Source organism: Cuculus canorus, chromosome 24 (genome assembly GCF_017976375.1).
Source record: "Cuculus canorus isolate bCucCan1 chromosome 24, bCucCan1.pri, whole genome shotgun sequence".
NCBI classification, from domain to species: domain Eukaryota; kingdom Metazoa; phylum Chordata; class Aves; order Cuculiformes; family Cuculidae; genus Cuculus; species Cuculus canorus.
The window spans coordinates 7861074-7882628 of NC_071424.1; the positions used below are offsets into that span (position 1 = coordinate 7861074).

General features: G+C 57.2%; 2 protein-coding genes across 4 annotated transcripts; one reads left to right on the forward strand and one right to left on the reverse strand.

Moving 5' to 3' along the window:
- Positions 1–774: 774 nt before the first annotated feature.
- ALX3 (ALX homeobox 3) lies at positions 775–7758 on the forward strand. The gene is given in 5 exon segments (XM_054087719.1): positions 775–863; positions 865–1013; positions 4454–4764; positions 6046–6108; positions 6713–7758. Coding segments are annotated over 5 exon segments (930 nt in total). The 3' UTR covers positions 7031–7758.
- Positions 7759–9856: 2098 nt separating this feature from the next.
- Positions 9857–20558, reverse strand: STRIP1 (striatin interacting protein 1). Of its 3 annotated transcripts, none has more exons than XM_009560566.2 (21): positions 20372–20558; positions 18978–19047; positions 18654–18728; positions 17693–17827; positions 17207–17327; positions 16802–16870; positions 15985–16091; positions 15442–15569; positions 14788–14970; positions 14451–14668; positions 13957–14022; positions 13699–13762; positions 13245–13316; positions 12923–12997; positions 12648–12745; positions 12233–12359; positions 12040–12140; positions 11747–11813; positions 11350–11454; positions 10883–11087; positions 9857–10572 (listed from the first exon to the last, which is right to left on the reverse strand). In XM_009560566.2, the coding sequence occupies exons 1-21, from the start codon at positions 20420–20422 to the stop codon at positions 10325–10327; spliced, it is 2385 nt and encodes a 794-aa protein (XP_009558861.1). In that variant the 5' UTR covers positions 20423–20558; the 3' UTR covers positions 9857–10324. The 3 variants fall into 3 exon arrangements, with proteins under 3 accessions (XP_009558861.1, XP_053943691.1, XP_053943693.1); XM_054087716.1 differs by lacking the exon at positions 20372–20558 and adding an exon at positions 20223–20364 and having other exon boundaries at positions 9858–10572; XM_054087718.1 differs by lacking the exon at positions 20372–20558 and adding an exon at positions 19898–20189 and having other exon boundaries at positions 9860–10572.
- Positions 20559–21555: the final 997 nt, after the last annotated feature.

A 21555-nucleotide genomic window follows, 5' to 3' on the forward strand; every position in this document is an offset into this window, starting at 1 on the left:
GCTCCAAGACTCAGCAACGTGGGGTCATGGATCCTGTGCCTCAGGGTCACCATTATCCCTGGCTCCTTTGTCCTAAAATCATGACCATCCCTGGACCTCATGTCCCAGTGTCACCATCATCTCTGGATCCTATGTCCCAGCATCACCATCATCCCTGGATCCAGTGTCCCAGGGTCACCACCATCATTAGAACTCATGTCCCAGGGTCATTATCATCCCTGGATCCCGTGTCTCAGCATTACCATCATCCCTGGATCCCAAGTCCCACCAGGGATCATCATCATCCCTGAACCGACCTGCTTAGGCCTCAGCCCCAGCCTTGGGGAGGCAAGGACAACAAATGGGTCCCGTACAACTTGAAAAGGGGAAAGAAACCCAGAGGGTGTTTGAAAAACAGGAGTTTTTCCCCTTGCTTGCATCCTGTAACAGCCCAGGATGAAGGTTGAAACGAAGGAAGAGCCCTGGGGATTTCCTGTAGCTGGGAGACAGTGGGAGCGCTGGGAAGGGAGCGGTCGGGCTCCCCCCACGGCCCCTGCCTTGGGGATGCTGAGGGTGCTGTGGGGTCTGACCCACTCGGGGCAGGACCGTGGGGTGCCGGGGTGGGGGAGCTGGGATTAGAGGGTTAAGCAGGGGATGAGAGGGCGCACGTGACTGGCCGGGGAGTGGGGGAAGCGGGCTGTGGGGTGGAGGGGGTGCTTGGCCATCCCTCTCTCCCTCCCCAGCCCCCCGTACAAAACCCGCTCCCCGGCCCCCCTGCTCCCTCCAACCTGCGCCATGGAGGCACCGGGATGCCCAGCTTTTCCCCCTCCTCGCCCGGCAGGATCCCCCCTTCCGGGGCATCCCCGGGCTCCCCTCGCCTTCTCGGGGCCCCCCCCAGCAGCCGCCGCCCCTCAGCCCCCGCCCGGCGCGCTGCCCCCCCGCCCCGGCGCAGCCCCGGGACCCGCGGGGCGCCAGCCCGGGACCCCTCGGCGTGGCCGTCGGTGCGAAGCCCTTCTACCCGGCTGGGGCTGCAGGTACCGGGGCGATCGGCGGGTGGAGGGGGGGGGGGCCGGGGCTGTCGTCCCCCGCCCCGGTCCCTTCTCTTTTCTCCCCCCCGGGGGCTGATCCTGCCCCTGCCCTCGGGGGGAATGCCGGGACCCGCGTCCCGGATCCTTCCAGAGCATCCTTATCGCCGACACGTACTCCGTTCCCCGTTCCCAGCCCGGGTTCACCGCTATCGCGACGTGGACCGGCACAGCATCCTCGACGGGAGCCGGGGAGGCCCCGCGGGTCGGGGCGGCCGGGACCGTGTCGCGACAGAGAGGGAGGGATTCCGGGATCGTTTGTCCCCCCTTTTTGCAGAACCGGGGAGGGATAGAGGGAGTAAAGGCGAGGGGAGAGACCCGGTCCCGCTGCCGCGACGGCGGGGACCGTCCCAGGCCGAGGAGCGACGGGGACCGGCGGGAGTTGGAGCCGGTTACCGGGGATGGAGCCCGTTACCAGGCATGGAGCCTGTTACCGGGGCTGGAGCTGGTTATTGGGTATGGACCCCGTTAGTGGGGATTGACTCCGTTACCGGAGACGGAGCGCTTTATCAGGGATTGAGCCCGTTGCCGGGGATCAAGCCCTTTAGCGAGGACCGAGCCGATTACCGGGGATGGAGCCTGTTACTGGGGAGGGACCCGGTCACTGAGGATCCAGCCCGTTACCGGGGATGGAGGCGGTTACTGGGGCCGGAGACTGGCCCAGGCTCTCAGAGCAGGCTGGAAAGGCGAGTCCCGCCGCCGCTTCCCGGGCCCGAGCCTCACCGGGCAGCACCGGTGGGAGCAACCGGCAGGAGCGCGCACACGGCCGAGACCGGGTCTCCGGGTCCAGGGCGGCTCCGACAGCTCCGATCCGCGGAGCACAGAGCTCCCCGGTGCACGGGGCTCCCGCGCTCCCGGCTCCCCGGTGCATAGCTCCAGAGCTCACGGTTCACCGGTGCACGGCGCGGGGCCCCAGCTCTCCCTGTCACCCAGCGCACGGGTCTCCAGAGCTCCCTGTTCCCTTGTGCACGGCCCTGGGGTGCAGAGCTCCCGAGGCTCACTGCTCCCCAGCTCCCGGGGCTCTGCACCCCTCTCCGGGCTTGAGCAGGACCAGGCGCTTCCCCGGGGCTCTCCCGGTTTCTTCCACCGGCCAAGCAACACCCTCCGCTCCCTCGCACTTTGCCTCCCGGCTGCAACCATCAGGGCTTACCATGCTCATCCCATCCCTCTGGATCTCTTCAGTCCCATGGGCCTTTTATTTCTCACCCCCTGGCCCGCTCCCAGCCTAGGGGAACAGGTAGAAAAAGCCCCAGGGGTGCTGGACACCAGGCCTGTCCCCTCCACCGCGCTTACCTGCTCCCAGTGCAGCAGAGGGGATGCTGCCATCCCGAGGGGTGAGTTTTGTTGGCAGCTGCGGGGTCTCCCCCATTCCCTGGAGCCTTTTCCATGCCCCTATCCCTTTGCTAATGATCCCTCTGAGTTCTCCGTTCCCCTCCCAGTTAACCCAAGAATTGTACAGCTGTTCCCCAGCTGCTGCCTTTCCCAGAGCCGCCAAATCTTTCAGGGGGTGTCAGTTTAGGAAGGAAGAGGGGAAGAAATATCTATATCTTCCCTTTTTCCCATCTCTTTTGTCCTGCTGCAATGCCGTGTTTATTTAGCTACCCACCCGCATCCTGCTCCCTTCCTGTCTTTTCTTTCTTTTTGGTCATTTATTTGTCTCCAATGCCGAAACCCACTAGTTGCTTGGAAATACATCACATTGCTTTTGGAAAGATGGAAAACCCCTAACCTGATGCATTTATCAGATCGCTTTGTGCAGTCGGATTTTTAATTTCAGTCATTTTTCCTTATTTTCAGTCACATTTGGGTTTTTTTGCCTTTGCTGTGCTCCTTGGCGAGGCTTGTTTTTCGTCCTTAAAACATCCAGGCCCAGAGGCTGAGCCCTTCAGAGGACAAAGCGGGGAGGAGATGGCAATTTGGCTTTATCCGTACACCGTTACCCACTGTCAGGCACATAGATGGGTTGGAACCGAGAGGGATGGGGAGCAACTGCCCCCCTGAAATGTTTTCCCCTTAATTCAAAGCAGCTGGACCTCGGCTTTCGGCCACACGCTGTAACCCCCAAATTGCCTTAATGAGGAAACAACCAAAAATCAAAACCAAAAGTCAGGAAAAGGCCACGGCAAGGGCTGGTTTGAAGGATGTAGAGCCCTGGGTGGGACTGCAGGGATGGGGACCCCATTGCCCTGCTCCACCAGGATGTGATGGTAACAGGCCGGGCAGGAGAATCCATCCCAAAGGAGGCAATTTTCCCCCTCGCTGGCCCCAAATGCTGCGCTGTGCCCAATGCTCAGCTGTGGGCCTGATCCTGCCCCTCCAAGGAGGCCAGTGGTCTCCACCTGCAGCACGATGGAGTCTCTGGAGATGGTGCTCTCGGTGAGGGGGGAACGAAGGCAAAACTCAGCAGTTTCAGGTTGTTCCCTTCCTGGGTGAACCCCCTGTGTCCTTCCTGGCTGCTGAGGGTCCCCAAGCTGTCCCAACCACCTACTAAGCATCCCCTCAGTTCTTCCTTCACTGGTTCAGTTTTTCAGGATCCCAGCAGCACCCAGCATCAGCCGGAGTCGCTGAACTCCTTGTGCCCTGGCATGGGAACAAAGATGACCTCTGAAATGCGTGGCAATGACTTTTCTCCTTGAAACCATTTTGTAAGACACCCCAGAAGTGAGGGGAAAGAGGGGAATGCCCACACTTTTTGCTCTGGCCCCTTGGCCCAATAGGAGGATGGGGAAAGGGAGCTCTTCTTCAGCTAAAAAGGGGATGTGGTATTTTTCACTCCTTTCCAAATGGTTTCCTGTGAGCTACAGCCACAGGGAAATGCTGTCTTGGGGCGGGGGGCAGAGGAGCTCCTTGAATGGAGCACAGGACAGGGGACTGGATATGGCCCAATGCTGGGGTGCGCTGGGGTTTTTGGTGGATCCAATGCCTCTGCTCCGGATGTAGCCAAGCAGAGTAGAGGCATCAACCGTGCTGGAAGAGAGTGGGAGGAGAGGGATAAGGAAAGCTGAGCAAAGCCCTGTCTGTGAGATGATTCTCTGCTTGCCTTCTCTGTGCCCCTTGCCCACCCCACATCTCTTGGTAGCAGCACCCAAGAGGGTCCCCAGACACCCACCACCCCAGCCAGGCTTCCCTTCCACTCGCAGGGAGCAGCACTAGCCTGCAGCTCCACAAGAAGCAGAGATTTTGTCGTCCCCAGCCATGGATTTGACCTGCTGCATGCCTGTGCCAAGCCCCTTTCTCCCGGGACTGTACCCCCACATCCCCTCAGGGGACTGTGCCTGGAGTTTTGGGTCCTGCAGGGGCAGGAGGAAAGGATTAGGGCTGCAGAGATGAAGGACTCCTGACTTCATTAATATCGTTAACCCTGCCTTGTGTGCCTCTCCCGCTGCCAGGTGGGAAGAAGGGATGCGAAGCCGGGTACCAGGAGGTGCCCCTAGCCTGCTGCCCTCCCCTGAAAGCCCCAGGGGAGCTGAGGTGCCCACTGGCAGCACCCCTGGGCAGCCTGCAGGAATATGGGGTCCCTGAGCTCCCTGAGCCCCTGGGTAAGGGCAAGAGCAAGAGCAAGAAACGGAGGAACAGGACAACCTTTAGCACGTTCCAGCTGGAGGAGCTGGAAAAGGTCTTCCAGAAGACACATTACCCTGACGTCTATGCCCGTGAGCAACTGGCACTACGGACGGATCTGACCGAAGCTAGGGTGCAGGTATGGGCACGGATCCCTTGCTCCCGCAGGGATGGGCACAGCCACTCTGGGTGGTGCTGGGCAGAGCTGGAGGGTACTTTCCCCTCCTCTGCTGGGTGAGTTAGAAGCTGGTTTTCCCAGGAGGATTATGCTAAGCTCCAGAGGGGAAATACCAGCCCAGGCACTTGCTTCACCCACTGCCACTGGGTAGAGATGCCGGTTTCCTCTCTGAGCTCTCTCCAGTTCTCCCAAGCAGCACCCAAGGAGTAGGAAGAGCAAAAACGTGGGAGGTCACCACCAACCTCCCCTCCCATCACTCCCTCGTGATCCCCACCACAAATCCATCATCCCCAGCCTCCCTCCCTGCCTCAACCCTCAACTCGACTCCCTCCAGCCCAGGACTAGCAGTGAGGGATCCAGCCGTCCCAGGCAACAGGGTCATGGGGGCTCAGCATGGATGGGGTTGGGGGCGATGCATCCCAGGATCTGGGCAGGATGACGCTTGCCCTCATCGTACTTGCGTCAGGCCAGCAAGCTTCTTTCAGAGGCATCTCCATGTTGTTTGAGGCTCCCATCAGGAAGAGGTGGCTGGAGGGGGCACCCGGTGGAAAAGAAAGCAAGGACAGGTGGGTAACAGAGGAAGCCAGGAGCACCTAATTGTGCAGTGGCTGGGGATAAGTCAGAGGCACACCCCAAGCCTGCAACCACCCAGCCAGACTGCACCCACCACAGGCTCTAAGCCCTGATTTGGGGTGGACATAGATTAAATTACCCGTAACCATGAAAGCTCTGTGGTAAGCATCCCAGTACCACCTCCTCCTCTCTGGGAGATGCCGCTGGATCCATCCCTGCCCAGCCAGTACCAGTCCCCAGCCCCACCTCCTCCTCTCTGGGAGATGCCGCTGGATCCATCCCTGCCCAGCCAGTACCAGTCCCCAGCCCCATCCAGTAGCACAGAGGGGACATGCAGATGGGTCATCCTGACCACATGGGACCTGAAGAGCCTCATTCTGCATTGAAACCTGGGGTGAACAGGCCCAGAAGCACAAGGGAGAGAAAAGGACCATACACAGAGCAGGACTGCTTTTTTTTTTCCAAGAGAAATAATTCTGCTTTTGGTAAGGGAAAAAGCTGGTGAGCTCATAAACAGAGCTGTGCACAAAGGGCAGCATTCTCTGTTCATCTCCAGTTTATTGGGATGGGCTCTTTTTCTGCTGGCTAGATGATGTGGCCAGAGGGCTGCCTGTGTCACCCAAGGCAGGCAGGGTTCCCTGTGCCTCAGCCCCCTCTTCCATCCCCCAGGTGTGGTTCCAGAACCGACGGGCCAAGTGGCGGAAACGGGAGCGTTATGGGAAAATCCAGGAGGTGAGAGATGCTGCGGTGGCTGCCTGCCCCAGCTGCGTCCCCCTGGGGCCAGAGTCCCATCCCATTGCACCCAGGGTCCCCGTGGGATGATGTTTTTCCCCCTTCCTCCCCTGTGGTTCCATCCGCCCTTGGGAAAGCATATGGCCCTGCATGGAAACGGGGAAAAGATGCAGATTTTGCCACAGGCAAGAAGACATTGCTTTATGACCACTTTCCTCTGCCATAGGAACACACCTTTGAGAAAGGTTTTCAGGTGCCCCCCCCCTCCATTTAACTGTTCCACATCCATCAGTGCTTCCTGCCCCCCTTTTCTGCAAAACTGCCTTTATGTTCCACATTGAAAAGTGCAATAATAATTTAAAACTCATCTTCAGAGCATTCTGATCCCGAACTCTCCCACTCTCTCTGCCCTGCACCAGGCAGGAGAGGAAGGTTTCAATCAGGATTCAACCTGCCCGAGGGAATTCAAGTAAAGCAAAGGCATCCTTTGCTTTGCACCCTGTGGGTGGGATCCAGGAGGGGGAGGATGTGGTCCCCACCTTCATCAGGTCTTCCCTTGACTCATTTTTGTCTTGTTTTGTTTGTTTTCGGTCCTTCCTTCCAGCTGCAGAACAACCTGTGGCTGAGCTCTGGCCCTGGGACCCCCGCAGGGCTCCTGCCCCCTGAGAGTGTCCCGTCACCCTGCATGTCTGCATACTCCCACGTTCACAGCAACATCACTAGCTTTGTGGGCATCTCCGCTTCTCCCAGCTCCCACCCTGGCATGAACAGCCTCTACTCCCTGCACGGCCTGCCCCCCCAGGCCCTGGGCACCCATCCCTTCGAACCAGCACCTGAACATGACTACAAGTCACCTGCGCTGGTGCCACTGAGGATGAAGAGCAAAGAGGTGACCAGCACCCTGCTGAATTGGGCTACATGATCCTCCCCTCCAGGGAGAGACACGGATCATTTGTCCCCTCTGGAATGTGTCTGCCCCCCCCCACCCCGGCACCAGGGGCTGGGAGCAGGTGGGTGGGATCACACTTACCCCCCTCTCCATACACCCTGATCTCTGTGAGCTTCCTGTATCCCACCCTGCTCCATCACTCTGCTGTCAGCCCCCTCCCTGGGTGAGGGGGAATCAAAGCGGGGCTGCTGGGGGACCTCAAAATCCCAGCCCGTCCCACCAGGGCTGCCCCTGGCAGCTTGGGACCCCCAAAACAGCTCCCAAAAAAAACGAGCTCCCTTGAGTACCTTCAGAGAATGGGACTTAATGAAGATGCCTGGTGGTTTGCAGCAGGGTTTCAGCCTCTTGACCCCCACCCCTGCCTGCATCCCCCCCCGCCCGACACAATCTGGGGGGCACCAGCCTTGTGAATGTCCAGGGAGGGGGCTGTGCCGACGGGGGGGTGCCAGGGAAGCACCATGGCAGGGGAACTGCATTGCCTGGGGGCAGCGCTCCCCTCCCCAGCTGAAGTTTGGACGCCCCCAGTACAGCGAGCAATGGCAGAAATTGGGCTCTTCATGTCCCAGTCCAATGGTACTGGGAAAACCCACACAAGCTGGGACAGCTGTGGTGCTCAGTGAGTGTTACTGGGGGCAGGGTAAAATCCTCCGCCATGCACAAGGAGTCCTTAAAGGCCCCCCCCTGCCCCCCCCCCCCCGAAGTCACCAGCAGCCCTCTCTGTTCCCCCCCTGAGAGAAAACAAAGTTCAGGATGACTTCGTGCAGCTCCTGCAATGCCGAGGACCCCCAGGATGGGCAATAAACCAGTAGGGGGTTGGGGGCTGCAGAGATACAGACACCCAAACTGAAGCCCTTTTCCCTGGAGAGGGTCACCATAGCCATCCCATGCCCGTTACCCCTCAGATCAATAAGGTGGGAGGTGGTGTGGTCCCAGTAGGTGACACTCCCCCCATCCCAGGTACCATCCCCGGTGCCCCAGCTGAGGTGTTTGGTGAAGAAGTCATCAGTTTGGAGAGTTTTCCTCGTTCCTGGGGCCTGCATGAAGCCCAGTGGTGGTGGTACTGGTACGGCCAGTCTTGCATGTCCAGGGGCATCACCCCATCACATCCAACATTCTTCATCACATCCAAGTGTCCCTCCAAGTGCCAGTCCATGGCAACACACCGCATCCTCCAGCCAGTGTGACACCCTCCACTGAAGGCAAATGGCTCAAATCAAGTCACAAACAGGATCTCTCTTTGCACCCTCAAGGGCCCCTTTGTGCCCCCAAAACTGTAATGCCACCCTACCCCCATCTCCTGGTCTCCTGTATCCTGATGCTGGAGGCTGGGAACTTCAGTCAGACACCATGGACCCCCTCAGGGAGGCACAAAGTCTGCCGGTCCAGCCTGATTTGGGCCAAACCCCAAGGTTTCCAGCCAAAGGGAGCACAAATGCTCCAAGACCTGCGCAGATACTGTTCCTCACCGACCAGGCTTGGCATCCAATGAGTGCCTACCCATGCCCGGGCCATCTCACGCCCTAGCTCTCTCAGCTCCCCTCCCACCAGCGAGGATTTTGTTATTCATTTATAAACAATAAAACACATTTTTAATAAGCTATTTATGGCTCTGCAGTGCTATAAAAGTGGTGCTCTGTGATCACCCAGCACAGCTGGGGAACATTTTTGAGCAGGCGGAGGGGAGTGAGGTGTGATGGAGAGCTTGGCTCAGTTCACACCTCATCTGTGAGCACCCTGCTGTGCTGCCCGGGCCGGTTCCTCCACCAGAACCAGATTTCAGGGCCTGGGGTGAGTGCTGGGGGCAGCCACGTGGAAGGAAAGCACCCTAGTGTGCTCAGCAGGCTTTGCAGATACTTCTATCACCTACTGTGATGGAGGGGTGGTTGTGACTCCCTGACAGATTCTGCTCAGGGCACATCCCCCCCTGGATCTGTGCTGCTCACAGAGGGATGAAGACCTTAAGAGGGAGTGCTGGGCTCCAGCTCAACATCCCCTCCCAGCCCCTGCCCATGGCTAAGAGGGAGGAGGGCAAGATGGGTCCCCCACAGCCCGTCTCACAGGCACGCAGTCTGTGGGCACGTTACCACTGAGTCTGAGCCAGTGCAGCTTTTCTTATGTCTAGCAAGGGCTGAGTTTCCTGCCTCCTGCCTTCTTAGTCCATGAGAAGGTCCCCAGGGCCATGGCTGAGCACCCCTAGGGTCAGGCTCACTCACCCTCCCTCTGAAACCAGGGGTGAATCTCCCAGGATTTCACCCACATGAGCTGGCCAGGGTGGCTGTTGCCCCTCTGCCAGCGAAAGTGAGGCACAGCAAGGTGCAAGGGTGAGCTCTAGGAGGACCAGGCTCTGGGGACTGGATGCCTGACTCCTCTACAGGGAAGCAGCAGCCAAAGTAAATCCCAATGACACCACCAGGCTGATGTCAGAAATCCCAGGAGGGTTTAGGGAAGGGGACAGGCACCCCCCTAAGGTCTCAGGCTACCCCAGGCCAACAGACCCAGTTGCAACATAAATAATCTTCTGGCGAGAGGTAATCCAGCCCCAGTGGGACTAGAGAAAAGAGTGGGATCAAGGATTTAAGACAGCGAACCCCAGCCACCAGCTCAGCCCCACTGCTGGGTTTAGCCATGGCTGCTTCACAAGGCAGGAGGGTTGGGGACACACCAGTCCAGACATGCTCGGGTCAGAGATATTGTGAAATATATATATATATATATGTACACCTGATCCACCCCACCCAGCGGGACGAGGGGAGACTGCAGCCTCTCATCCTCCCCAGCCCGCTGCCATCACCCTCCCAGTGCCCCCGACCCCAGGGAGGGGCTGGGCAGGGGCACAGCTGCTTTTCCTGCCGCAGCAGCCTCTGCTCCCCATGTCCAGTAGAGTGCTGAAAAGGCCCTTTGCTCTGTTTTGCCTCACTCCTTCACCTGCTCCCCCTTCTCGGCTCCAGCTGGTTGTGGGCAGGAGGAGGATGATGGCGGTACTGCCTCCCAAAGCATCGATCAGGGACACGCACAGGTCCTCCCCACCCATCAGGAAACTACCAGGCACTGTGCCTTCACCCTTAGCTCGAGGTTGAGCTTGGAAAGAGGTAGAGGGGCAGGAAGTCGTCTCAGCAAGGATCGCACAGCTCCAACCTCTTCCCAAGCCCGCCACAGGGGATCCAGGCACCCACAGACCCTCCAAAGCCTTGCTCCCCTGCGATTCAGCAGCAGGTTGGCCTCCAGCTCTCCCCCAAAAGCATCCCCCTCCTGCCTCCCTGTCGTCCATCACTGCAGCAGCTCCTCCCAAGAGATGGGTCGGGAGAAGACCTCCCGCTCCAGCCACAGGTCATAGTTGACCTGGAAGTCCTCAGGCAGGTCCACACGCTGGCCCAGCACACTCTGCAGGCAGTTGTCCACAGGTAGAAAATCAGGATTGCTATGTGCCCGGTCGTAGCGACGCGAGTTGAAGCGCTCGATGCTGGCACGCAGGGCGCACTCCTCTGCCTGGAAGTCCCATGGACGGGCATCCAGGTCTGGAAAGAGGGGTGTCAAAGGAGAGGTGGAGGCCCTTCAGCCAGCCCAAATCCCCCAGGAAAGATCTTTGCGGGTGCTTACAAAAAGCAACATGTAGGGCACAGAACGGGCAGCCACCAACAGCTCCAACACTGAACACTGACAGCCTCTCCTCCCTGATGCCACTACCCCAAATCCCTCCCTGCATCCCAGACCTAAGGGCTGCACAAGCCCTAAGCAGCAAAGGGATACTGACACAGCCAGGTCACTGCATGGAGCAGGAAGGACCGTGGGTGACAGGATGCTCCGCAACTGCTGCAAAGGACGTACCATTGCCATAAGCCCAGTCGTCGTTGAGACGGTGCCGCACTTTCTGGTAGATGGCCGACATGGTCTTCATGTTGCTCTTCCTCCACTGCCGGCCCAGGTACTTGGTCTGCACCTTTAGCAGCTTCAGCACGTAGAGCTGCATCATGGCCTGCTTCACCTTCAGCGCCCGCTTCAGGATGGGCGCTGACTTGAACACCACCAGCATCTGTGGGGAGCAGCCGGGCACAGCGGGATGACACAGCTGGGATGGATACCTGGGCACCTCTCATTCCATGCACACCAAACACTCCTTCAGCACACAAAAGCTCTTCCTTGCAGCATGTGTGCTCTCCTTCTCCTCTTCCACCAGCCCTCCCTTGCCTGCTGCTCCCCAGCGAGGTCTGGTGTGCAGCACAAAAGGCACCCCAAGGAATCCACAGTCAGTTTGGGCAGCCTGTGACAGCTCCAGTGGGTTCCCCAGTCCTCACCATGGTGCGGGAGTGCTTCCACTTGGTCAGCTTGTTCAGGATGCGCAGGAGGTTTATGCAGGAGAACAGGTTTCTCCAGCAGAACTGGTTGTTGTCTCCAGCTTCCTGTGGGAAAACAGAAAGACAGGTCAGGCAAGAGCTCAGAGCACAGATGAGGAGAGGCTGTTCTGGTCTCAGGACCCTTGGCCAAAGGGGTACAGCCCAATACACAGGCAGGAGACATATGCCAGTAGCTCCAACGCACCCACCAGACCGCCCAGCAGCACCAGGGGTTGAGCGCAGGAGCGCTGAGGGTGCTAAGACTGCGTGCTGGAGCCTCGCTGTCTCCCTGCATCCACAATTTTCCCTGGAAAGCACCCCAGGGTGCCAAGAGCTGGCAGAGAAGGGAGCGACTCACCAGGCTCTCTGCTGTCAGCTCCGGCAGCTCGTGCACAACACAGTATGGGTAGTCCAAGACAGAAATGCTGCAGGAAGGAGAAGGCATGTTGTGCTGCTTCCCTAGAGCCCTCTTGGCCTCGGGGCAATGCAGCCCCACACCTTCCACCCACGAGATCAGCAGTGGCAGGCACCTCCCTGCCTCTACCTGTGCCCAAGCTACAGCCAGGGAGGGATTGTGGAGGGAAAAAAGCAAGCAGGGACCCCTGTGCTGAACACCCAGCAGGGATGCAGGCAGGCAGCCCCCTCCACTACCTGTTCTTGGCAGTGATGTAGGACATGATGTTCTGATTGAAGAACTTCAGGATGAGTGGGATGCAGTTGGCGAAGACCAGATGCTGTGCCATGTATTCAAACTGGGAAGAAAGGTGGGTGAACGGGGACCAACCCTGGGTCCTGCCCACCCCCAGAGCCCCATGCAGGGTGGCAGGACCCTGGCCCACCTCACCTGGTAGATGTGATTGAGCTTGAAGTGCTTGAGCAGGAGGAGCAGCACAGCAGAAATGGCTTTGACGATGATCTCCTTGTGGCGATTGACATCCACCCCCAGCTTCATGCTCTGCAGCACTGTGGTCCTAAGGGACACAGAGGGATCCTTGGACTGGGGCACTGTCTGCACTGGGTCAGCCCAGGAAGTGCGAGTAGACAGTCCTGCCATCCCCTGGGCTCTCAGCAGCCACATCCAGCCACCTCCTGCAGCAACACGTAATTCAGGGCATGCCACCCAGCAGAAGACAGTCAGACCTCCCAGGAGGCCTCAGCACAGTCCCAGCCCAAACCATGTCACCCTGCCTCGCTCCCTCCCAACCCTTTCCCCTCCCACCACCACCCAGCACCTCTGCTTGCCCTCTATGGTCACTCACGGCATCTCCTCTGGCAAGACGTCTGCCAAGATGTTGATGGAGTCCGTCTTGGCTTTGGAGGTAGGGGCTGCAGCGAGGAGGATCTTCAGCAGAGCGATCTGAGGAGAAGGGAGGGATGAAAAAGGGATGGGAACGAGGGGACCAACCACCACCCCACCACAGCAATGTATAGGTGGAGAGGGAAGAAAACCTGGAGGGCATCTCTGGAAACGGATGGAGCAGAGGAAGGAGGCCCCATCCACTGAGCCTCGTGACCCTGCTGCTCCCCACCTCACCATGTACTGTGGCAGGCTGGGCAGGAGGCCCTGGTATAGGATCTCTGCAGGGACTTGCTCCACTTCTTCTTCCCCCTAGTGCCAGGAGAGACCAGAAAACCTCATACCAGGAGCTGCCACCAGCATCAGGGGCCTGGCTCAGCCCCAGGCTCTCCAAACCCAGATCCTGTCCAAAGCTTCCCCATCCTCTGCCCCAGAGGAATGGGTCCTCCCTCCCCAGCAGAGCAAACCCTCCCAGCCCTCCCACAACCCAAAATGCCTGACAGGACTGAGTACACCCTGCTGTCAAGCCTAGGATCTTCATCCTCATCCCCACACTCACCCCAGAGAGCGGAGAACGCAGGAACTCTTCCTCCATGTGCACTTGCACCTCCGCGATTGATGTGTACTTGTGCTGCACACGGAGAGAGCAGAGGTTGACACCACAAATCCCCCATCCACGCTGCCAAGCCCCAGCCCAATACCATCATCTTTTTAAGTCCCTCCCTGTTACTCCTGTCCCTGCGGTGACCAATGTTGATGGTGGCTGCTGGCCTCACCTCTGTGACAAACCCAGTAAGAAAGGGATAAAGTCAGTGAGGAAAGGGGTTCAGCCAGCCTGGGAGACCAGGGATGGGGATGAAAACTTGAGGCCTCTCCCATCACAGGGCTGAGCAAGTGGGAGGAAAGTGGTGAGGAAAATGCCCTACTGGTCCCAACCTGTGATTGGTGCTGCGTGATGGGGAAGGGGCACCCACATGGTGGCAGGCAGTGAAGGAATTTGCCAATGTACTCACCAGCTTCAGGGTTCGGATGCTCTCATGGATGGGCCTGGGCAAGCCCACCACGGTGTTGGTGTCACTAGAGAGGAGGGAAAGAGCCAGGCTGGGAGGAGGCAGGAGCGAACCTGAGCAACCTCCACAGGTCAGAAGCCACCCACAAGACAAAGCAAGAGAGCTCAGGTCTCTGCAGCCAAGTGGAGGGTGGCAGCAGCCTCTGCTGCAATCCCCTACACCAAATCGGCAGCTCCCCACCCTGACTCTGCAGGAACCTACCTGCCTAGCGTGTAGCCGATGAACTTGCTGCGACTGGACTCCAGGAACATTTCAATATCCTTCTCTCTGCAGCAAAAGGACAAGGGGAAGAGTCACATTTTTCTGCCCACCTGGCAACACCACAGCTCCAGGCACAGGGCATCAGGAAAAGACTCACAGACAGACAAAGGAGATGGCGTGGAGCCCACCCCACCAAAAGAAAAGCCACCAAAGTGACCATGCCACCCCCAACAGCTTTCCAGCAGGGATTCAAACAACAGATTCCCCATCCACGTTGCCAGCTTCAGCCTGGTCCTGTCGTCTTTTTAAGTCCCTCCAGTAACTCCTGTCCCAGCGGTGAGTGATTGTTGATGGACAGGGCAGTTGCTGCTCGCCTCACCTCTGGGACAAGCCCAGTAAGAAAGGCATGAAGTCTGAAGTTCCTGATAACTAACAGCCTCTCGTTTCCTCACTCTGCTCCTGCTCTCCCTGCAGGTCAGCCCCCATGGACTCACCGGACCTTGGGAGCCCAGGGCAGCCCCTTGGGACAGGTGATGCGGTCACTGGGGGGATGCTGGGTGGGTGGAGGCATCACTTCATCCCGTTCAAGGGGGAAAGCTTCTCCTTCCAGGCTGTTGTCATCATCATTTTCCTCTTCTTCCTCACGGGAGTCGTCAGCTTTGTAAGGGTCTCGCTCGTTAAAGGCATCGAGGTTATCCTGCTTAATCAAGGCCTGGTGAGAGCAAAGCAGGCAAGTGAATACCCTGGGGACAAGTTGCTTGAAGGTTGGTGCCCGGACCTCAACTGTCCCCTCATTAATGTCACTGCGCCCTGTGCCCAGCCCACCCTCACCTTGTGCTCCCGGCGGCCTCGCTTCTGCTGCTGCTCGATCAGGTCAGAGGCGGAGGCGGGCGGAGAGGCAGCTCGCATGTTGCGGATCACTTTAATGCTGTCCTCCGGGAGTGGCGGGAGTCCCAGGATCTCCCGCTTCTCTGCCATCATGCTCTGGAGCTCCTCAAAGCCCCCCAGTGTGCACTGCAAGGGAAACCATGCCACCCTCAGCACACGGGACTCCTCGACGCCTAGCACTAGGGGATTCTCGCTCTGCCCTTCCCAGATCCACTTTCCAAGTGTTCCAAATCTCTCTCCAGAGTGCAAAACAAGAACTGCCGTCCCCATGCTGCTCCTGTCACTGTGAAAGGCAGAAGGGGCAGGAAGGCGTTCAACCATCTGCAACTCAAGTATCTGGACCTTTTATTTCACGCAAACCCCAGTCAGGGACCTCACTTGGGGTCTGTCCTTGGTATCCAGTTCCAGACACCAGCCTCCAGTGCTCCCCCATGAGCTGAAAACTGGGGCTGGGGGGTTTATAGGATGCAAACTACTCAGCTGAATACCAGAAAAGAGTATGAAGCAATTACGGTGATCTCTGAGGGCAGAACTCCCTTCCTCTGCTGAATGAAAAACTGGAAGATGTGTGTTGGCACCCCTGCAGCCTCTCCTTACCAGCACTGTCTTCCAGAGCAAGAGTAGCACCTTCTTCATGGGGAAGTGCGGAGCATGGCCACTGCAGAACTTGGTCACCATCCCAAACAGCATGACGGAGAAGGGCTCATTGTTGTACAGAGGGGCTCCTGGAACCACACAGCAGCGACAGTCAGGCTCTCCTCATCCCTGCCCTCAGCCTGGCACCACCAGCCCCTTTGCCCTCCCACAGCCTCTGCAGTCTCACACCTCCATCCCCAAGACTGTCATCCCACCCCTAGCTTCTCCCTTCCTTTGCAAGGCCTTGTACCCACCATAATTTCTTACCTGTGTCAGGAGGAAACAACAGTCCCAATATTCAACTTTTTTCTCTGGGCAGAAAGAACCCAAACAGCAGAAAAAGCTGGCTGGCTTCCTCTGCTCATCCCTCTTTGCCCCAGCAGCAAGATTCAGCCCAGCAGAAACTAACCCAGTGCTGCTAGTCCCGAGCCAAATCCTATCTTGTTCTCTCGCTCTTCACCCTGGAAACCTCCATCCCATCAGCCCCAAGAGCCTGGTCCTCACCCAGCTCCGCTCGGAAGGTCTGTCTCATGCTCTTCCACTCGGGCTTGTCCCCCTCAGCCTCCTGCCGAACCGTCTCCATGATCAGGTACATGATGTTCAGCAACACCCTGCAAAAAGCAGAAAGTCAGCCGTATCACCAGATGCTCAAAGGTCGGCCAAATGATATGGAGTTATGGAGGCTCCACCAGCACCCAGGGCTCCGGGGGAGGCTGGATCAGCCCAGACCATGTCCAGTTTCCGTGCACCTGCTTCACTCCAAGAGACTGGAGATCAGGCACTGGGGAAAAAGTTTTCTGTGAGTCAAAGCTGGTAAAAGCCCTGCTTCATAATACTTTTCTGCTTTCAACGTGTGGTGCAGGCTGAGTACAAAGGACATGTAGGAGACTTTCTAAAATTACAGGCTCTACAGGAAAGCAGGCTCTTGATCAGGGAGGGCAGGGATGGGATGAGGGGAAACAGTTTCAAGGTGAAAAAGTGGAGACCCTGGCTCAGGTGGTCCAGTTGTGGCTGCCCATTCCCTGGAGTTGTTCAAGACCAGGTAGGGTAGACTTTGAGCCCCCTGGTCCAGTGGGAGGGTTGGAACGGGATGCGCTTTGAGGTCCCTTCAACCCAAACCATTCTATCATTCCATGATTCTGTGACATCTGCAGCTGAGCAGACCTGAGCACAGTTAATGATGCTTATGGAGCTGGGGCAGAAGCTGGGGCAGCCCCGGGACACGTTCAATGCCTGCTGGTCCATCTCAGCTTGCCAAAGAAACCAGCAAACGCTGGGTCCCCCTTCCCACCCCTGGTGCATCCCAAACCCTGCTCCATACCTCAGGTCCGTGCTGTCAGCCAGGGAGATTGCCGGCTTTCTCACAGCACTGCTGCACGCTGCGCTGTTACTGCAGAGGGAAAACAGCCTCAGAGGTGCCGTCAGAGAATTTTAACTGTGCCAGGAGCAACACACAGACCAGAGCCAAACCCTGGGACAGATATCGCTGCAAAGAGTCTCCTGTTCACAGAACAACTGGGGAGGAGGCACAGACCTGTCTCTATTTGCTGCTCATAGTGAATAAATTGCGTATAATCCTACATTACATATTCACCCAGAACAACAGAAGCCACTCCAACACCTGTAGGAATCAAATCAGTGACCAGGAATGGGACTACCACAAACTGCAAAAATGCCTGCCAAGGTGCTCCAGAGCTGTTACTGAAAGGCTTTCCCCAGTACTCACTCAATCTCCATGTTCAGCAGCTCCACCAAAGCATTGAATGTCCCCACTTCCAGCAAGAGGAAGATGTTGTACCTCATCCAAGCCTGCACCTCAGCCTCAGAGCCACACTCCCCGAACGTGCCTGTAATGACAATCTTGCTGGATCCCATCCCGCAGGAATCCTGAGGCCCTTCCACACCACCAGAGTGCTTTGCACGAGGAACGAAAAATAAAGCCTTAATTTTAAAGCAAAAAGTTGGGTGCAGAGGACAGGACCGCCCTCCTGTGGGTAACGCAGCCGGGACAGCACAGGAACTTAGCCCAATTTTGGACAACACTCCTATACACTGACTGGCTCCCGGGAGAGTTAGCTTCACTCCAGACATTCCAGGTGAAATCAAAGATGTAAGGAGAGAAAATTACTTTAAATATTTTAAATTGATAGCCTCCCATCCATTACCTGGATTTAGCAATGGGAAAAGTAAGGGGGCAGAGGTCCAGTGTCACCTTGGGCAACATAAAGGATGGCTCGGGCAACCCTTAGCCTCTTCTCCCGCGCGGTGACCTCCAACCCATCGAGAAGCCGCATGGCATGGGTGCGCTGCTGGTTCTTGTCCAGTTCGGTCCATTTCTTATCCCGCACTGAAAAGGCAAAGCAAGATGAGGGCAAGGAGCACCTCTGCCCGCCCTGGAAACAAACGTCACAGGAACAGCTCAAAAGGATTCAGTGTGGCGGAAAACAGAGCTGTCCCAGGAACACTGTGCTCCTGGAAGAAATGCCCAGGCATGACTGGCCCAGAGGGACTGTCTTTCGCCCTCCATCAGATGACTGGATGAATCACATACATCTGAACCAAGCATGGCACCTGCTGTGAAATAAACTGGATGCTCTTGCTCCTGCCAGTGTGTTCCAACGTGACCGTCCCAGTGCCAATGAACCACCTCGGACATCAACATCAGTCAATGCTGAACATGTTGGGGGCAGTGAGCGGTGCCACAGGGCCAGCCCACGCACTCTAACAAGGGCTCCATGACAAACTGTGTTTGCCTAAAGAAAAGCTGGAGAGGGGCTCTTGATCAGGGAGTGCAGGGATAGGATGAGGGGAATGTTTTTTCAGCTGAAAGAGGCGAGATTGAGATGAGATCTTAGGAAGAAATGTTTTCCTGTGAGGATGGGGAAGCCCTGGGGCAGGCTGACCAGAGAAGTGGTGGCTCCACCATCCATGGTGGTGTTCAAGGCCAAGCTGGATAGGACTCTGAGCCTCTGATCCAGTGGGAAGTGTCCTTGCCCATGGCAGGGGTTGGAATTGGATGGGGTTTGAGGTCCCTTTCAGCCTAAAGCATTCCATGATTCATTCAATGATTCTAGGATTATCAGTGCACAGCTGGAGCTTTCGATCCCCGTGTCTCCTTTAGGAGGTCCCTGTCTCTCCCTAGAAGCACAAGAGGTCCAAGAGAAGGGTCTTACCATGGATCCTGAAGTCCTCTTCAAAGCACTTGCGGTTGAGCAGGAACTCTGGCCCTTCTGTGTAGCTGTAGAGTTCTGCCAAAAGAGCACAAAGCTGCAACTCGGTGACATTAACTGCAGCGTTATCCAAGAGGAGGAAAATGCAAAAAAAATACACCCAGAAGAAAGCTAAAACGTTTAATCCCAGGATATTAATTCTCTTTTTACATCAACAAGGTGTTTAAAGACAAAATAGGGCAATACAGGAGTTGAAAGAGCTCCTCTAATCATTGCCAGGAATGAAAATCACAGGTGACTAACTGATACATCAAGGCGAGTCCTTACCAGAGAGTTCTGCTGCCCATTTATCAGTATCTGCATACTCAAACTCCAGGTCTGGGGACTCCGAATAGCCCTGAAGCAGAGGAAGAATTCAGTTAAATTCAGCATTCTTCCAGAAAACCAAAATCCCCATGACATTCACAATTCATCTCATCCTCCTGTGACTCCAGGATTGTATCATCTGTTTAAGAGACCAAAATCACACCTGCAGCAGCGTAAATGTTACCAAGGCAACTCCTGCCCACCTCCTGCAGCTCCATCGCAGCTCCACTGCAGTGAGCCACGCTGCTCCTGGGCAGTCCTTGCCACTGCACCACCGCAAAAACAACATGCTGGGAGGCCCAGGCCCAAACCATCAAAAAATAAAGCAGGAAACAGGGCATGCTTCATCTCGGGGTGGGGATTGGTTTTTGTGGGACCAGGGAGCTCTCAGAGCTCAGGCATTTTGCACAATTGTGTGAAAATGCGGGCTCTCTTCCCAGTGCTGACCAGAGTGAAGCAAGAGGACGTGAACAGTGAGAAGGAAAGGACTCCAAGCAGCTTTGATGAGACTGGAAAAACATCCAGAAACCTCAGAGCACAAAACATCCAATCTCTTTAAGTGTCACCAACACAAACCCACAGCAAAACCCTCCGGAGTCTGAGGGCACCTGCTCCCAAGCCAAGGGGCAGATCAGAGCCTCTGACTGCGTGACAGGAGGTGGGGTTGGGCAGCTCTGGGGGGCTGCCCGCATTGCCTGCCACCTGACCCTTGCGCAGACCCCTTCTCCGGGTCCTCTCCCGGCATTTCAGGGAGCATTCCACAGCCCAGTGAGGACACCCGTACAAGTGACAGCTCCAGAGCCACACTAGGAACTGGAGGGCACAGCGGGAAAGCAACGGCATAAACCATACACACGCAGCCCCCCGTTCCCACCGCTCACCTCCCGCCAAAGCCCTGGAAGGTTTGGGAGTCCAGGAGCGAGCTCCCCTCACACGCCAAACGGGTCAAACCGAACCAGAGTCGGGGAAGAGATGGGTGAACAGGAAACCTGCAGCGACCTGAGGACCGCGGGCAGAGCCCGGGGAGTATCGCCTGGCCCAGGGGAGCGGCAGGGGATGACGTTCAGAGTCCTCAGAGCATCGCCCGATCGTGGGGAGCCCGGGCAGGGCCCGGGGACAGCGAGTAGAGCTCGGGGAGCGCGGTCAGAGCCCGGCCCAGCCCCGGTCCGCGAGCAATCGCCCCCTCCCCGCCGCGGAGCCGCTGACCTCAGAGTCCTTGCGCGGGGGGCGGCCTAGGTCGCGGATCTTTCCGGGCGGCCCCGCGGCGCCGCGGGCCTTGTTGTTGCCCGTGATCGGCCCCGCGCCGCCCGGCTCCATGTCAGCCCCGCACGCGCTCAGCTCTCGCGAGGACTCACCCCCCCATCTCGCGGGAGCGGCAAGGACAGCCAGGGCAGCGCCGCCGCCATGTTGGGAGTGGCACCGAGGATTTGTGGGGAAAGCTCCGACCCCTCGGGAGGTTGCGGTGTGGCTCTGTTTGCTCTGCCTGCTGCTCCGCCGAAGAGGCCGAGGCACTGCCCGCATCCCCACCGGCCACAGACGCCGCGGCGCCGGCCTGGAGGACGCGCTCCGCCTCTGCGCCACCATGTTAGGTGTGGCGCGCCGCTGGGCGCCGCCAAACTGAGAGTGGCCCTTCCGGCCTCCTGTGGCCGGCGGGGGGGTCGCGCCCGGCCGCTTCAGGCCGCCATGTTGGGTGTGGCGAGGGCGCTGAAGTGGGGCTGGGCGGGCCTCGGATAGCGTGGCCTTTATAGCATTTTAAGAGCATTTTCTTAATAGCATTTTAATAACATTTTATACAATTTTTTGCATTTTATAGCTTTTTTTAAAATATATGGGGGTTTATTGCCTTTTTTAAAACTAGCATTTTCCCACAGTTACACTCTTTGTTCTTTTAGAAATACTAGTATCTTGTGTTCAGTGTGATCTGTGCTGAACAGATGTGTCTTATTCTCTAATCACCTCTGATTGCAGCCTTTCCCTGTCTCAAATGCAAGGTCAGACAGAGCTGGTGCCAAAGCTCCAAATCAGCAAGAGAGTGGGCTGCTGTGAGGTTCATAATAACATTAAAATGATTCTGTGGAAAGTAATAGATTTCTGGGAAAAATTATATGTATGCATGTAAAATATACATATATTCTGTCCCCAGGTCTTGTCTCACTGCACATGAGTGATGCAGATAACTCCCTCTCGTTGCCCACACCTGATTAATGGACACTTTCTGTCTAAAACTCCAAAACGAGTCTTAGAGAGCTTATTTGCTGGCATTTTGGTACCACTAGAACAAGTAAATCTTCATATCAAGGAGCTTGGGGGGAGGCTCAGACCCCAAAGAAAGAAGGCCTGATAGGGATCAGAGGGGAGCCAGACCCCACCAGAGAGGCCTCAAGGGGTTTAAAGCCCAAGTGTAAGGGCACAGAAGGGCTTGGAGGGGGTCAGACCCCAAAATCCAGGATGCTGGAGATGTTCATGGGGTCCTGAGGGGACCTAAAGCCCCTCTTCAAGGGGTCCAAAGGCAGAGCACAGGCCCATTTCTGGGCTCCGA

Coding starts and splice junctions, on each gene's coding strand:
- STRIP1 (XM_054087716.1), bottom strand. CDS start 20,333: ATGGAGCCGGGCGGCGCGGGGCCGATCACGGGCAACAACAAGGCCCGC. Junction 16,092..16,801: donor GCTGACAGCACGGACCTGAG/GTATGGAGCAGG, acceptor TGCTTTTTGCAG/GGTGTTGCTGAACATCATGT. Junction 12,141..12,232: donor AGCTCAATCACATCTACCAG/GTGAGGTGGGCC, acceptor CTTTCTTCCCAG/TTTGAATACATGGCACAGCA.